The 16,455-nt window shown below is 48.1% G+C and overlaps 1 protein-coding gene across 3 annotated transcripts in view; it reads right to left on the reverse strand.

Moving 5' to 3' along the window:
- CACNA2D4 (calcium voltage-gated channel auxiliary subunit alpha2delta 4) overlaps positions 1 to 16,455 on the reverse strand; it is a 122,290-nt gene that overhangs the window by 92,207 nt on the left and 13,628 nt on the right. For all 3 annotated transcript variants that reach the window (XM_088055303.1, XM_088055302.1, XM_088055304.1), the window contains exons 4-12: positions 16,320 to 16,379; positions 14,672 to 14,834; positions 13,715 to 13,846; positions 12,931 to 12,991; positions 11,644 to 11,794; positions 10,079 to 10,153; positions 8,088 to 8,177; positions 2,433 to 2,546; positions 1,280 to 1,358 (exon numbers count right to left, since the gene is read on the reverse strand). In XM_088055303.1, coding sequence (XP_087911429.1) covers positions 1,280 to 1,358; positions 2,433 to 2,546; positions 8,088 to 8,177; positions 10,079 to 10,153; positions 11,644 to 11,794; positions 12,931 to 12,991; positions 13,715 to 13,846; positions 14,672 to 14,834; positions 16,320 to 16,379 — 925 coding nt within the window. The remainder of the gene's footprint in view (positions 1 to 1,279; positions 1,359 to 2,432; positions 2,547 to 8,087; positions 8,178 to 10,078; positions 10,154 to 11,643; positions 11,795 to 12,930; positions 12,992 to 13,714; positions 13,847 to 14,671; positions 14,835 to 16,319; positions 16,380 to 16,455) is intronic.

Raw genomic sequence — 16,455 nt, forward strand, 5'->3', positions numbered from 1 at the left:
GTATAGGACAGAATTTATCAGATAGATGGAAAACTTTCCTATCACCAGGAAAACACTGTCATGTGAAAGGGCTCATGTTCTGATAAGCTTTGTGATGTGGAAGCAGATATAGCGTGCTCAAGAACAAGGACCAGAAGAGTTATACAACACATTGAAACAGAAGGACCAAAATCAGGGAGCCCTCTGCACAGCTCACATCCTAGAGGTCTCTTCCAACCTAGTGATTCTGTTGAATTCAGTTGAATTCTGTTCTGTTGAATGTGCAAAGAGCACATTTTTGTTACCTGGTTATTCAGAAGAAAGCATTCTGACATTTTACAGCGAACCAACAGTACCACGAATTCTCTGTCACTGATCTCCTGGCTAAACACACAAACTGAAAGCCAGGGGTTTGTTTCATTTAACAGAACCTAAAACATCTCACAGTGCTAATTAGATGAATGCTTGAGCCTTGAGCATCCCCAGCTCACAGACATCCTACAGGCCAGCATCTCCTGTCAACTGTTTTCAGCAGCAAATGTTCCCATGCTTTTCATGCTCTGCTGGAACCACTGCCTGGGCTGGAAAACAGTTTGTACCTGACAAGCAGCTTCAGTTTTCCCTGTTTAAACAGGACACTGATGTAACCAGCATTGCTGTCTCCAGAGGTCAGGTCATACCCAAACATGGATGGCTTTATTTCCCCCTCCCTTTCTTCCTTCACTCTTGCAGACTCTGACAGTGCTAACTTGACTTTTTAACTGGCCCCAGCTGCACAGAGGTGACTCACCTACTGTGGATGGATTTTCTCATTCACATAATTTCATGCCAGTTCGAGAGAACAGTGGGCTTGGGGTGGGATTAACAAGCTATTTCGGTACCTCAGTGAAAATCACTTACACACAAAGAATTTGGCCAGGATACAGGGGTTAACCTGCAGACCTTGTGAAAATTGCTGTAAAATCTTTAAAGCAGCAATGTTTGTTTTATATCTCAGCCAAAAGATGTCAGGCTCTCTGACAGAGCTTTAGACAGATTGTCAAAAGCCAGCAACTGGGACACAATAAGCACAGGGGACTTAGGTGGACTAGAGCCAGCATGAATCTCGGTCATAGTGTCCCTTGGCACGGGGACAGGAAAATGCAGTGGCTCAGCACAGAGGACTTGTGTTAGTTGGACACAGGCACACTTCATGTGGGCCAGCAGGGTCTGCTTTTCCCTTAGGTTGTCTTCCAAGCAAGGGCTGGTGGGCCCCAGCAGAGGTGGGGGAGCCTCGGAGGGGTGCAGGGAGGTTGGGCACCTTTGTTGTTGCAGGCGATCCATTTGACGTTCGGGGCAAAAGTGACCTCCCGTCCAATGAGGTACGTGAACACCCGCACCTAGAGGGGTGCAAAGACAGGAGAATCAGGCTGTGACGTGCTAGCAAATCCAAATGGTTGAAGTTTGGCATCCCCTTGTCCGCTGGTGTGGATGTGGTGAGAGCAATAGCCCTGCCTTCAGAGGCAGGAGCCTCTCGCACCGTTCATTTCCTGGTTTGTGGCCTGGAACTTAATTTGCAATTACAGTAAGCCCAGAAAGCCAAGCAGCACCCGGGATCATCTGAATAACAAAGCAAAAGTGCAAATTCTGTGTGATTTTATGACAGCAGCTCTGCCAGGCAGCTCAGCAACCACATGCAGAGAGGTTTATAGCTCCCAGGAATCCTCCACCCAGGGGAACAGCTGGCCACATGAATCATTTAGAGAGAGCTTTACCATTTCTCTTGTGTTTGACCACCAACAAAAGAACCAATCCTGAAATAAACTGTTTTATCAGCCCCCTGCTCTGGTCTCTCAGTAGGCTTCTCTCCCTTTGTGCATTGCTGCTAGCTGGGGTGAGGTAAACAAATAAATCAGGAGGGTTTAGGATGTGCAGTGGTCTATTCCACTTTCACAGCCAGCCCTGCTAGTCTGCAAGCCTGTAATCACAGACATCAGAGTAATCAGGGCTGGAAGGCACCTAAGAGAGGCTGTTTGGATCACTCCCCTGGCCACCATAAAAACTCAGAATAGCCAAACCTTTCCTGAACAGGACCAATTATAAACAGTCCTGCATGGCATTAAAACTCTTAGCAAAAGCTGGTTTTGAATTTTGAAATACTCAAGTCTTTATAATCTTATCAGGAGAACATTTTGATTGCCCACACCTTTAGAAAACAAAGTGTATGAAAAAGAAAAGCTCCCCTGACCTAGAGATTATGCATCTGTAATCCTCTCACTTCAGGAACCACCTCCTGCTTTGTTTGCATTTACAGTCAGGTGCCCGTGGGTATCCAGGTACTGGAATGTGTGAATGCTTGGCTTTGCCTGATATCCTGGCTCGTGCTCTTCTACTGCCACCCCAGCAGAGAAGCTCCTTTCCCCTCCCTTTCTATTTCTCCATTTATTTCTATGTCTATCCCTTCCCAGACCAACCTTCCGATCGGGCCAGTTGTATTTTTCAAACACAGCTTCGTAATCCTCCACGGCTCCGTCGGTGATCAGCATGATGGCTTGGTTACACAAACCTCCTTGGCCAGCATCTCTGAACTGCAAACAGAGGGGGAGAGCACTGCTTATCCCAGCACAGGCCCATTTTGAGGAGCTGCACTCTATTTATTCACTATATTCTATTATTCTATATTCTATATATATTCTATTTATTTGCAGGCCAGATCCTGACTTCCACTTGCAAAGCTCACGCTGCTCAGAAAGGAGGTTGTGCTCACATGCTGCATACAGGTTTTTTAAATTTATACAGCCCTGCCTGGCACATGCAGACACAGGAGGCTTTGCAGAAGTAAAGTAATGAGGAGAAAATAAGTGCTGTGGAGGAAGAGTGAGATTCCCTGCTGCTTCACATCTTGCACAGTCGCATTAGTTTATGCAAAACAACTATAGATTGACCATAAACACAGCACTTCTGATTTGACAGCAGTAACTGTCACTTTCTGTGGCAGAAAATGTGAGAGGAGTGGGAAATCAGACTCATTATTTCAGGGTGAATCTGTCAATCCAACATAGAATAGCGAAGAAAGGCAGGAGCATAGGAAGAAAGAGGGCTACTGCCATGGGAGCTGGGCAAGGTTCTGGATGTGCCAGGTAGAGAGGCCGTACACTGGCACGACAGATGACCTGTTACCTGAGCATAAGTGAGATTTGAGGCAGAGCAGGAGTGCTAAAGCCAGCAGCAGAGGCAGCTGAGGGCATCCCAGGGACAAAACTGAGCACTTGGCTGCAGCTGCCAGCTCGGTGGCACTCTGTGCTTCTCGTCCTGCCTCTCACTGCTGCTGTGCTCGGAGCAGGGAAAAGCCTGGCCAGCACAGAAAGTGATGCAGAGCTAAAAAATGATGGGAAGGAGGAGAGGTGACAGCCCTCCTGCTAACAAAGATTAATGAGAGGCAATAACATGAGATGAAGAGTATACAGGAGACCAGCTGAAGGATGACTAAGGTTACATCAAGCAGCAATGATTTTAAACTGGAGAGGGTAGTTATATTTTATAAATGAGAAAAAAGGTACCCAAGTGGCAAGATGGATTGCATCGAGTGAAATCCCAGGATGGGAGAACAAGAGCACAGCCCGTGAGCTGGGAGTTTTTAGATGTTTTAGGGTTCAATTCCCAACTCCTTTTGGATTTGGGAACAAGACAAATGCCTTTATCCCTGTGGCTGGTCTGTGGTTCCCCTGCAGGTTAACATCATGACCAGGAATACCTGGAGGCCAGCTCCAAGCCCAGATTTCCCCAGTAACTTCATCACTCTTGCAATTGCACTGCAATGGTCCCTCTTTATGAAATGACCGGGTTCAGTGCTAACATCACCATAACCTCACCTTCTGCTACCATCTCTGTTATCAGTCCTGCCTCCTTTAACTTCACCCAGCACCTGCAGGAAGGGTGGATTCAGCAGCTTCTGAATGACCACAGGCACAAAGCCCTCTTCTGGCTGTGCCCCTGCCTGTATCACTGCCCAGAACCAGCAGAGATGATCAGCAGTGAGAGGGGATGCTCTAATAGGGTCATTTCTAACTAGCTGCTGCCAGGTGAAACATCACTGGGGAACACCACAGTCAGGATGAGGTGTCTCCTCCTCTCTGGTGTCCCCACAGCAGCGTTCACAGGCAGTAAAGGCTGAGGGTGCACAACAGGGACAAGCACGGGGTGAGAGCCACGTGGGATTCTGCTAAAGACCAGCAGGTAGGAAAAACCCAGAGCCTCAAGTGAGCTGTTTCTAGGGCAGAGATCAACTGGGTGCAGATTAGCAGAGGGAGCAGCATGAGTGTCCACCAGGGAGGCACAGGGTGCAGGAGATGCTGTCAGAACGAGCTCAGATCACAGATATATGAACCTTGTAGTTATGAAAGCAGCTTATTCCAAACTGCTGCAATCTAAAGTATGTCTGGTTAGGTTATTATTAAATTAACACTTAATTAAGGTCGCCCACCATTTCATCAAACCGCTTAAGATTTCTTCCCGAAGCTTACTTCAGAACTCATAATACCGAGTTTCTGAGAAATTAGGTGCTGTATCAGAACCAGCAATCTCCCAATTACAGGAGTAGATGATATTTTCAACAGGGAAAATAAGATCATCAGTGTCATAGAAATGGAGATTAAAAAGACAGATTTAGTAAACAAACGAACAAGAGGTAATCCCTGGTTTTTAGGTCCTTTGTGACTGGCTGCAGCTGTAGCAAATGATCTGACAGCATCCACAGCAAGCTCTGAGCATAATTCCCTGCTCTGACTGAAGTCTCAGGAGCGTGAAAGAAGGGGAGATGAGGAATATCACGTCCACAGAAGAGATGGCTGAAGGAATTCAGGCTAGAGCTGGGTCAGTGAAGGAGGCACAGTGCTCCGTCTTCCCCCACATAACTTGAGTCACGTTGCCAGGACTAACAGGCATGATCTAATTAATTCAGGGTCACAGTCTCTTGTACTCCCTTGTTTGCTCCCTGCCTTCCACTCTGCAGTCAGAGGCTGGCACAGAGCTCTGAGTGAAGCATGAGGAACCATCAGCAGCGCTCAGAGATGTGCAGGCACACATCTGGGACTGAGCAGGCCCTCTCCATCTCCTCCTGCCCCCTTTATTCTGCAGGCCTGCCTCTGGAATGGCCTCCAGAACTGCTGGAAATTCAGACTTGGTGCAAAGAGTCTCATGAGGAGAAAATAGGCAGTAAACAAGAAAACAAAGCCAGTGAAGGAGAAACAAGAAAGGGCATTAAGCAAAATAGCGGGAACTGGTAAACAGGAAATTCTGAGCTTTGAATATCCTGAAAAATATGCTGTAGGACCCAGGTCCATAAAAATGTGACTGGAATCAAGAAACAATTCCTAATTCTTCAATTCTTCAGAGAAGAAGCAAGAAAAGGAGTAAAAATAATATGATGCCAGATGATAAACCAGAGGGAGATGGTCAGGCAGAGATGCTTTAGAGCCTCCATCCTTTATCATCAAAAGGAAAATATTGTAATGGCTGGGTGCCTGCTAAAGTGATAAGAAGCTAAGAAAAGAATGAATGAATTAGAGGCAGGGTCACAAAGTGGAAGGGTTAAAGAAAAAAACTAATTGAAAGCATTTGAATAATCTGTGCTCAGCATGAAGGGAAAGAGTTGCAGAAGGTGTAGCTGAACTACTTGCCTCATGGGCTGAGGCCTGACTGGGATTATACACGATCCCAAAGGATGAAGAGGGAATCAACAGAAAACCCAGAAAATGGATGGATAGACTGTCCTTAAACATCTAGCCTGCTGCTAGAAAAGTCAGTAACACATGCATCTTGTGGGTTTGTAAATGAAGTACACACAAGTGAGGCATGAGAGGCCACAAACCTTTGTTTCCTTAAATCAGCACACAAGTTCATTCTTTTTATGGCACCTGTTTGCTCAGTTTACTCTGAATTTTATGTCTCACTGAAATCCAGTCTGTTACCAGTTTCATCATCTTTTTTCCACCTACAGCCATTCAGGAAGGACCCACTTGATCAGCTACAACGTTTATGAGATTTCTGAGTCAAGGCATGATGAAATCAGCCTGGTGGTGAGGGGAAACACCATTCCAAGGTGGCCTTGGAAAGCAGAACTTGGCTTTTCTTGCCCTCCACAGGGTGGGAAAAGCAACAGCTTTCAAAATACTTTCTCTGAGCGTATCCTGAGAAAGGAGGACAGATGTAGATTGGAAAGGAGAGGCAGTGGCTGGAAGACAGAAGAGGAGGGTGGATGCTGCCTGGGGAGGGAGGCTGCAGAGACACATCAGCTGGATAGGAATTACCAGTGTGACAGTGCCTGAAAAAAAACAAGCCATAGCTGTTGTCTTATGTCCTGTTAAGAGGACTAGGGTGTGTAAAACAGGGAAGGCAATTATTCTGCTCTGCTTAGCACCTGATAGCTCTCAGCTGCAGCACTCACGCTGTTGGGAGGATGCTGGTCCAGGGGAGACAGCCTGGAAGCACAACAAAGGGGTGTAAAATGCTGCAGGAAAAAGGGGACAGAACAAGGCAGGCCAAGCTTGTCGGAACAAGGAAGAGAGCAACGAGATAGATTAAAACTTAATAAATAAGAAAAGACCTCAAAAGACAGCTCTTGACGCCCGAGAATTTTGAGGCGCGTCATAAACGCGCGCTCGAGACCGTGGTTTCCCCGGGCTGCATATTTTATTGAAACCACTTGGTTTGTGGCTAAATCGAAATGGAGAGTTCAAATGGTTTATTGAGCATGGCAGAGAGGGACAGGAGGGTCTCTGGCACTGGTCTGCAAACTGTGTCACGGATTAAAAGATGCCCTAGCTCCCCCAGATGAAAATGGAGGAAAACAAAGATTTGTGCTCTTCTTCAAGCCCTCTTTGCTACTCACACCTCATTGAGTAGGTCTCTGCTGGGCTATTAATTCTGTGAGCAATTGGACTGGGGAGAATTAGCAGGGAAATCTCGCAGGCACTTTCATTACAGATATTATTGCTGGCTGGCTGCTGTAATCAGCAAAGCCTTTTCATCAGCGGGATGTGGCAATTTCCATTCTCCTGCCTGTGCTCCCGTGAACAATAACAGCAGAGCCTGTGAGGAACAGCTGACAGTGGGAATTTTGTCTGATGAGAAGGGGGTGGCCAATTCCACCAAAGTTCCCCTTTCTCCTGACTGTGACTGCACAGATTTTGACCAAAACCCTTTTCCTTTGCTATAAGCGACACGGGTGTGAGAATCTCGAGGAGATGATTCCAGAGAGCCCTTAGGCCACACAAGCACTGGGCAGGGGCACCCTTTTGCCTTAAGCTGAGGTTCTTGCAGAGCCTGGGGTGCTCCAGCTGCTGATTTTAAGGTGCTCTGTTTCACACATTTCTTTGGTGACCAAGACACCGTTTCTGAACCGCTGTTTTTTGGATCTCCACGGCACAGAAGAACAAGACACCTTTTCTCATCTGCAGGTGCTCAGATGGCTGAGCCTCCTCCCCAGGGTGAGAGCAAAAGGCATGAGGGAGGCAGTGCTTCACCCTGTGAGGGACTGACAGCAGAAGGTTTCATCACCACTGGCTGCTGCACTGCCCAAGAGCAACCTCAGAGATGTTTTGAGCTCATCAGGCAAGACAGAATCAACAGGAATCAAGATAAGTGATGACTACTGAAATTTCTGACTGCATTTTTGAATGCTAAATAGAGAGGAAGAACAAATTCTTTATCCACCAAGGAGTTTCTTCTCTATTATTGCAGTGGAATCACATTAGTCCACTGGGGCAATGCTCTCTCCCTGGAGGTATTTTTGGTTCAATTACATCAGGGCAGGACACATTTTGTCTCAGCTTTTAAAGCCCCTTCCAACCCAAGCCCTTCTATGATTCTGTGAGCCACAATCCCACTGTAGGCAGTGCCATGAGGGGATGGGGGGATTCAGCTGGTCCTTTTTCTGGTTACCATTCCTTAAGAATCAGAATTAAATTGTATGTTTACCTCCAGGCCACTGAATTTCCTATTCACACGAGGCAGTGAATCATTTATGGTTCTTGTCAGAGGAATTAATTCTCCTGTACCTGTGATTTCTTCCCCAAGCACTGATACTCAGCATGGTGACATTCCACACAAGCATCAGCACCAGCTCTTACCTCTCTCAGGATTTTGAAGGACTCTGTCAAAGCCTTGCTCACAGTCCCCACTCCTTTTGCCTGCAGTTCCTCCACCAGCTGCTTGAAGTGCTGGCAAGGAGAGGAAAAACCAAAAAAAAACCAGGAATGAGTTGCAGGCAGGGTGTTCCCTTTGGTCAGGGCAGGAAAGGGAGCCCAGGAAAGGCTGTGCCCACACAGCTCCGGCAGGACTGCATTTCTCACCCTCTGGACCACTGACAATCCATTTCCAAAACCACTGGAAATCTGACTTTGCCTTATCTGCTCCTTCTGGGAAAATACCCAAACCCATCCTGTGCACCCAAAAACAACAGGATGGGGGAAAAGGAAAGGAAAGGAAAGGAAAGGAAAGGAAAGGAAAGGAAAGGAAAGGAAAGGAAAGGAAAGGAAAGGAAAGGAAAGGAAAGGAAAGGAAAGGAAAGGAAAGGAAAGGAAAGGAAAGGAAAGGAAAGGAAAGGAAAGGAAAGGAAAAGGAAAGGAAAGGAAAGGAAAGGAAAGGAAAGGAAAGGAAAGGAAAGGGAAAGGAAAGGGAAAGGAAAGGAAAGGAAAGGGAAAGGCAAGGCAAGGAAAGGAAAGGAAAGGAAAGGAAAGGAAAGGAGAGGAAAGGAAAGGGAAGGAAAGGAAAGGAAAGGAAAGGAAAGGAAAGGAAAGGAAAGGAAAGGAAAGGAAAGGAAAGGAAAAGGAAAGGAAAGGAAAGGAAAGGAAAGGAAAGGAAAGGAAAGGAAAGGAAAGGAAAGGAAAGGAAAGGAAAGGAAAGGAAAGGAAAGGAAAGGAAGGAAAGGAAAGAAGGAAAGGAAAGGAAAGGAAAGGAAAGGAAAGGAAAGGAAAGGAAAGGAAAGGAAAGGAAAGGAAAGGAAAGGAAAGGAAAGGAAAGGAAAGGAAAGGAAAGGAAAGGAAAGGAAAGGAAAGGAAAGGAAAGGAAAGGAAAGGAAAGGGAAAGGAGCGGAAAGGAAAGGAGCGGAAAGGAAAGGGAAGGAAAGGGGAAAGGGGAAAGGGGAAAGGGAAGGGTAAAGGGGGAAGGAAAGGAAAGGAAAGGTGCGGAAAGGAAAGGTGCGGAAAGGAAAGGTGCGGAAAGGAAAGGTGCGGAAAGGAAAGGAGCGGAAAGGAGCGGAAAGGAGCGGAAAGGAAAGGAAAGGAAAGGAAAGGAAAGGAAAGGAAAGGAAAGGAAAGGAAAGGAAAGGAAAGGAAAGGAAAGGAAAGGAAAGGAAAGGAAAGGAAAGGAAAGGAAAGGAAAGGAAAGGAAAGGAAAGGAAAGGAAAGGAAAGGAAAGGAAAGGAAAGGAAAGATCTGAATGCTTGTCTATGACTTAAGCAGAATTGATCTGGTTAGGTGAAACCCTCTCTGTGAGACAGTGCCTGGGATGTTTGGGAATCCTTTGGGAAACACTGCAGCAGACATCACCCTCTGCAGTCATTCTCTGTGACCTAGGGCTAATCTAAGAAAGAAATCTGGTTGTTGAAGGCATCCAGGGATGTAGTAATACAAACTAAAAGATATGAAAGAGGTAGGAAAAAAAAGAAACAACAAAAAAAAATAGGAGGAGGAGCTAAAGACGCCAGTCAGCCCAGAGGGTGTTGGAGCAGCTGGACACAGGCTGGCCACCTCAGGGCTGCTGAACCCTCCTGCATCAGAGCAACAAAACCCTCCTCAGAGAGGGCAGTCCCCCCTGAGGCAGGATCAGGCCAGGCTGAGAACACATTCACCAGGAAAGGACTGCTAATTCTCATTTCTGAGGGCTGAGGATGCTGGCTGTCGAAGATGGAGACCTCTCTCCCTCTGCACACAGGTTTTAACAGGGCAGCCTGGGCTAGGGCTGCTCGTGGTCCAGCATGGGGACACAGGGACGCTGTGGGTGAGCACTGAACCAGCTCCTGAAATGCAAACCCTGCTCCTTGTCCCTGCAGTTTCACCTCACAGCATCTCAACCCCCTGCTCTGCTACCTGAGTTATGCTGGGAGGTTCCTGCTACTCACCTCTCTGTTATCTCTGTCTGCTTGGACCAGGATACCCTTAAAACAGGGCTCGATAAAATGAACATAATCATTGTACTGCAAAGAGAAAACAAAAAGAAAGGGGTTGTCTTGGGAGAAAATTCACAAAATGGGTTCATGGCCTAGGTGGGCATTCAGAAAATGGAGCATTATGCCATTTTGTATCTATTTCCCTTCAAAATTGTTTATAGTGATCATGGCAAAGTAGGACTTCGATAAATCTTCTGTTTGTTTGAATAACACATTAATTAAAAGTTTGCTGAGCTGCAGCTGAGCACATCTACACATACAAAGTTACTTCCCCCCCACCCTCACACCACCAAGTTTTTATCTTCACTTTATGAACTTGTATCCCTGGCCTTGCTTCCAGCATTTTTTTTGCAAGGAGTTTTGACTTCTGGAGACTCTGTGAGCCCCCAGCCAGCAGCTGAACCCTGTTTGCAGCCTCTGAGCAAGAACAAACCAGGCCAGCACACATCCAGTGCACTGGGATAATGAGGGGAGAGGATGATTCTGGCCTGCTGCAGGTGAGATAAAGCTTGGTCAGACCCCTGTGAACCTCCTCCTGCAAGGTTCAGGAGAGTGCAATTCCTAAGAGACCACTCAGCTGATCAATAGGAGCTTAGGTCAGGCTTTAATGTCTCTGAGCCAGCAGGTTCTTGGTGTGAGTGCAGTAAAGGAATATAAATATATATATATATATAAAGCATGGTATTTCTGAGATTGTTTTTGAAGAGCAGATGATATTTCAAACTCCTTAATGACTCTCCCCCCCTCCCCATTTTTCTGCCAACACTGTTCACTCTTCCATCTGCCCAGTCATATAAAGACAGAATTGTTGCCACTGGAGCTTCTAATTAGCTAACATAAGAAGCTATCAACAAAAAGTAGAATTTATATCTCAGTGGCTGTGCCCTGGCAAGCTATCATAGAAGGAAGCCTGGGGAAGGAGATGGTGTTTGAATTAGCTTTGAAAATTAGAAGGCGAGGAGCCTTTAACGTGGCACCAGTCTTGCTATGAGCCATGGAAAGAAGTTTTGCTTTCTGTGGTCAGTGGTGCTGGTTCTGTGTGGGTAACCAGCCCATCCTCACCCTGCCAGGGCTCAGAAAGGAGGAGAGTAATGCTGAGGCTTAGCCCAAGCCCCAGGCAGGCCCAGCTGCAGAGCTGGGAGTGCAGCCTTGCAGGATGCTGTGCACAGAGGCACGTGGTGGTAATTTTCTAGCCTGGAAGGGTTATCCTGAGGATTACACTGCTGCTGCTGGACCCAAGCACAGCCTTGTGGCAAGCTAGGTGAATTATTAGCTCAGGTCCCTGCTAGCTCAGGGGTCTCCCTGCAGCCCTTTGTTATCTGCTGCACTTGCACCCCTAAGAGAAAGAGAAGAGGCAGCCACCCTGCTGAGCACACAAAACTGCCTTCCCAAGGGGAATTTGGGTGGATCCCTCATCCCACAGAGGTGCTGCTGTAGGCAGGTGGCTGAGATTTGCTGAGGGGAAGCAGGAGAGGCAGCAGGGAGGCAGCTCAGCCCCGGAGCAGAGGCAGACATACTGCAATGATGTTGACAAAGTCGTTTTCTCCCAGAGTATCCAGAATGGTGACGATGGTGTGCTTGGCAATGGTCATCCTCAGGCCCTTCATGCTGCCACTGACATCCACAATGATGACAATGTCCTTGGGAGAGGTGGCTGCCTGGATGTACCTGCAGGGCAGAGAGGGAAGCAGGCTGAGAGCGGGGAGGAGGAACGCTGGATACGCCACTGGCGCCACGTCTGGGGTGGCAATGCAAGATGGAACCAGAAGGATGTGTTCTATCACCAGCTGTTAAAACCAGCTGGGGCACTGTTCTTTATCTCTCCCACCACCCATCCTCCCTCCAAGGGGAAATCTGCTGTTCATGGGCCATTGAGTCTCACTGCAGGACTGATAAAATTCCATCATCCATTGGGAGATGCTCCACCCAGGGGCAGGAACCAAGCATTCCTACCTGGATATAATCTGAGATTTGGAACAGCACAGCAGCCTTTCTGCACTGGATGCCAGAGGAAAACAGGAGCCATCTACAGCCCTGGAGCTTCAGAGGAGAACTGCACCCTTCTACAGGATCTGTGCTTCAGCAGAACCACATCTGTCACTGCAGGAGAGCTGCAGCCACCATTTAATGGGACTGCTACCAACAGCCTGCCCAACAGGGTGTCAGGTTGAATTCTGACTCTTGTCAGTGGTGGTTTTTTATTGGTTTTCTTTTTTGTACTACTGCATTTTAATTTTCCTAGTAAAGAACTGTTATTCCCATCCCCATATCTTTGCCTGAGAGCCCCTTGATTTCAGGATTATAGTAATTGAGAGGGTGGGGGTTTTCATATTTTCCATTTCAAGGGAGGTTCCTGCCTGCCTTAGCAGACTCCTCTCTTTTCAAACCAAAACACACCACGTGCACCGTGAGCACAGCTCCCAGCAGCAGCAGGCCAGCTCCCTTCCCGTGCTGGGGAGTGCTGAGCCCTCTGCAGATACCCAGAATGACAACTGTTGAAGCCTGCTGAGCTTTAGCCATGCTGAGCAGGCTGAGTAAACACCCCACAGCTCTGCAACCTCAATATCCCCACCTCCCTTTCACAGAGGTGCCATTTCCACGTGGCACGTGTTGGATGCCACAGGGAAAAGCTGCTGCTGGCAGGGCTCCCTATCCTGCTATCACCTTTGTTCAGGTGCCCCCATCTCCTGCAGGGGCACCACAGGGCATTCATTACTGATCAGCAACTCACCAAGGTGTCACCCTGGAGAGGAGGGAGAGAGGAAGGATGAAAGGTGCTTTGGCCAAGCCTCTCCAAAACTTACCAGCCACGGTTTCTGCAGTCAAAGGAGATGACTCCGTTCTCATCTGGTAACCACTTTATTCCTGGAGAGAGCAGTGAGAGGAGCAGTCAGCACACACAGGCAGGCAAGCACCTGCTCCCTGCCCAGCCCAGGCCAGCCACAGCAGTGCCCATCCTGCACAAAAACAAATGGAGCTGCTGGGGCTTTGACAGCTCTGAGTAAACTGTTTATTAAACTTCTCTTTAAAAAATGTACCTGGGCATAGTCTGTGCGAGCTTGGGAAGCAGCTGCTTGCACTTTGAACTTCTTGTGGTTCTCAACAACAGATTATTTTTCTCCCAGAGGGTGGTTGAGAGCATAAAAAGGAAGCAGCAGTGACAGGGAAGCATCCCAGATTCCCTGCTACAGGCTCTGATCACAGCCACCTCTGCTCTCCCCTTGCCCAGCACGTGCCAGGCCACAGAACAAGGGCATGCAGCCTTCTGACCGAGTGGCCACCATCCAGTCTGCAGCTGCAGAGCATCTCATGGGCTCCTGTGAGCACAGGACAGCCCTGCTCTGGTGTCCTGAGAGCTTTTTGGAGGACCCCTGCCAGCAGACTCCTCTGGGGTCACACGAGCAGCGTGCCTGAGTGGCTGGTTCTAATGAGAGAGAATGGTTTATGCCTGCAGAATGCTTCCTCCAGCCTCATCAGCACATGCAGGAGGGTTTTGCTCACTTGGGATGCCCCCAGACTTCCCAGATTGGGCTCTTCTTCCGTGGCACAGACCCTGTCCTGCAAAACTCTTAATCTCTACTCTTTTACCTGGGTACAGCCTGAAGAATCCGGTGGAGCTGCCAAAGTACTGCCAGGTCAGTGTGGGATCCCTTTCAAAGTTGTCCACAAAAATCGGATTCAGGGCTTCTGACATGTAAACCCCATTGAGGATGTCCGGGTCTGAGGGGGAGAAAAGCGTGTCAAAGGAGGAAGGACCTCCACCACCCCTGCTGGAGGAGAGGGATGGGAACAAAGGCAGCTCCAGGAGGAATGCAGCCTCGTCTGAGGGTTTTACATGTGGCTCTTGAGATGCAGCTGCCTGATGCATCACTGACAGCCTTCCTACAAGGCCTGACCAAATTAATGCTGGGTGTAATCAGCTGAGACGGAAGAGCCCTGGGATTTACACAGTTGTTCTCTCTCTCCTCTTTCCTCATCAAATCTTTCTTTCCTTCTTTGCCTGCCCCTTCCTTGACAAAGCCTGGGCTGTCCAACCATGCCCCCATCCCCTCAGAATCGTCAGGAAGCTGCAGACCCCAAGAACTCCCAGGAGGCAGAGAATATTTGGTGTCTGTGTTGACTCACAGCCTCAGGAGACCAAAGAGAGCAGCAGCTGTAGAAACAGTGAGTCAGGAGAAACTGGGCACTGTAGGATTTACTGCATTGGTGTGGAAAAGGGTGGGGCTTTCACCTAGTAACTAGTAAAGTTAGTAGCTTTACTAAAGGCAGTTTGGGTCAAAATGAGGGAAAAATGGAATTGTGACTGCCCAGGGATGAGGCCAAAGCAAGTCCAAGAGAGGTTTTCCAAGAGCAGATTGTACCCCAGCCCTGTCACAGTGACAGCACAGACGTGGCTGGGTCCCCTAGGACAGCACATTTCCAACCCTGCCTTTTTTTGTTTGTTTGTTTTTCCCCTGTCAGTTGTTATTTTTCTATTCCCATCCTTGTCTCCAGTATTACTGCAGATAATTTCCCCTAAAGGAGTGAGAAAGCAGAGGCCATTACCTTTGTTGTAGACATTGGTGGGCAGCTGGATATCGCTGTAGGTTGTGTTCACCAGCAGGTTATTGAAATGCTCATTTGGCTCCAGAATGAATTCATCCCCAAGCTCCACGTAATTGTCATTTTCATCCTTATCATTAATCAGGAGAGAGTTGTAGTAATCAAACTGTTGATGAAGACAATGGAAAAGAGAAAGACGAGGAGAGAACAGGACAGACTGTTACCAGCACTGCCAGGGGGGAAAAAAACACTCTTTAAAACAAAGAAGGGACATATGGAGAATCCTTCAAAGAGGATCAAAATGAGCCACAAACAAGCTATTACCCACTGAAAGTGTCAAGCTGCTCAGATGATGGTTTCTGTCCAGTTTGTGGTTGCCATGTGCCCATTGAAGGCACTGCCAGTGCCAGGAGCATTGCCTGAGAGCCCCTTAGGACAGAGGGACAGGGGGCAGGGTCCTGTGGCCCCTCAGAGGTGTTTGGGGGATCAGCTGGAAAGGAGCAGTGCCTGCAGGGTCTGGCTGCCAGGTTTAGCACAGGACACAGCACTGACCTCTCCTGCCCTGTCTCTGCAGCTGTCCCTCCCTGAGTTAACTCCTGCTGGACATCCAGCCAGGATTATCCCCTCATCCTGTCACTCCAAGCAGCGAGAGCAAAGGATCAAGCAGAAGGTGCTCAAAGACAAGGCAGTGTCTCCCCACAAGCTGTGAAGGTCACTGGGGATTTACCATCCACAGGCACTTCACTACATTCAGGGAGCTCTTTGTCCTCAGATAACCCTAAGGTGGTTTTGCTGACTTTACCTGAGCCAGAGGTTAGGTAAGGATTAGTGTTCAAGCACTAGGGTGCAAAATCAGAGTTGTGTACCTCAACTCACCCATGGCCCTTACTGTGAAGGCAGCAGGCCCAACTAACATGACTAGAGGGACTCTTTTAAAAAAAAAAGGGAGAAAAAGTGAGATGAAATTAGCAGCTAGCTTGATTTCAAGAGGTGTTTTCATTTTTTTTCCCCAGCACTGAGACATGTGCTTGCAGGGGTGGCCTGTCCTGCTAAGCTGTGCTTGCACTGTGGACAGAGGATTCCTTCCACAGCCCCTTCACTCCAGCTCCCCTCACCAGCAATAATCCCATAGCTTGGCCACAACAAACTGTTATTAACAGAAAGCCAATTATCCAAATTGCTTGGACAGCACCAGACTTTCACCTTAAGGGAAGTCCTGACAAGTGGGTGTCTGTCTGGTACAGAAAAGATGATGGGAGCTGTTAAGAAAGATGGTGAGAAACTCAGTTCATTTGGTTCATGAAGGGTTCATGTGGGTATTTGTAACAGCATCCTCCTCATTGTTCATTCACACTCAATTTTTAGCTCATTTTCCAGTCAAGTAACCCACAAAGTGCCAGCTAATTTGCACTGAAATGTCACAGTGTTGGCTGTGCAGTAAAAGTAACACCAATAATATTATGCAGCCCCATGTCTTCCCAAATCCTTCCCCTCCCAGAGGCAAAGGGACCAATCTGCTTGGTGTTGCTGGGTCTGGGATGTGCCAGGGATGTCTCCTGCTGGCAGGACCAGCCGAGTGTCCTGCAGGGAAGGCAGCTCCTGGCTGAGCCTGCCCCGTGCCACGTCTGGTCTGTGGCCAGGGTGAACTCACCTCCAGAGAGGAGTTGTACTCGTGGTTCAGATCTGCATCTTCTGCTGCTTCCACCAGCCTCTAAAGCAAGCACACAGAGACAGAGGGTGAGTGGGTGCTGTGGCAAAAGCCCTCCAGATGTTCCCCCAGCTGTAGC

This window comes from Pseudopodoces humilis, chromosome 5 (genome assembly GCF_049639895.1).
Source record: "Pseudopodoces humilis isolate 2021_Gansu_Grassland_sample_001 chromosome 5, ASM4963989v1, whole genome shotgun sequence".
Classification (NCBI taxonomy): Eukaryota; Metazoa; Chordata; class Aves; order Passeriformes; family Paridae; genus Pseudopodoces; species Pseudopodoces humilis.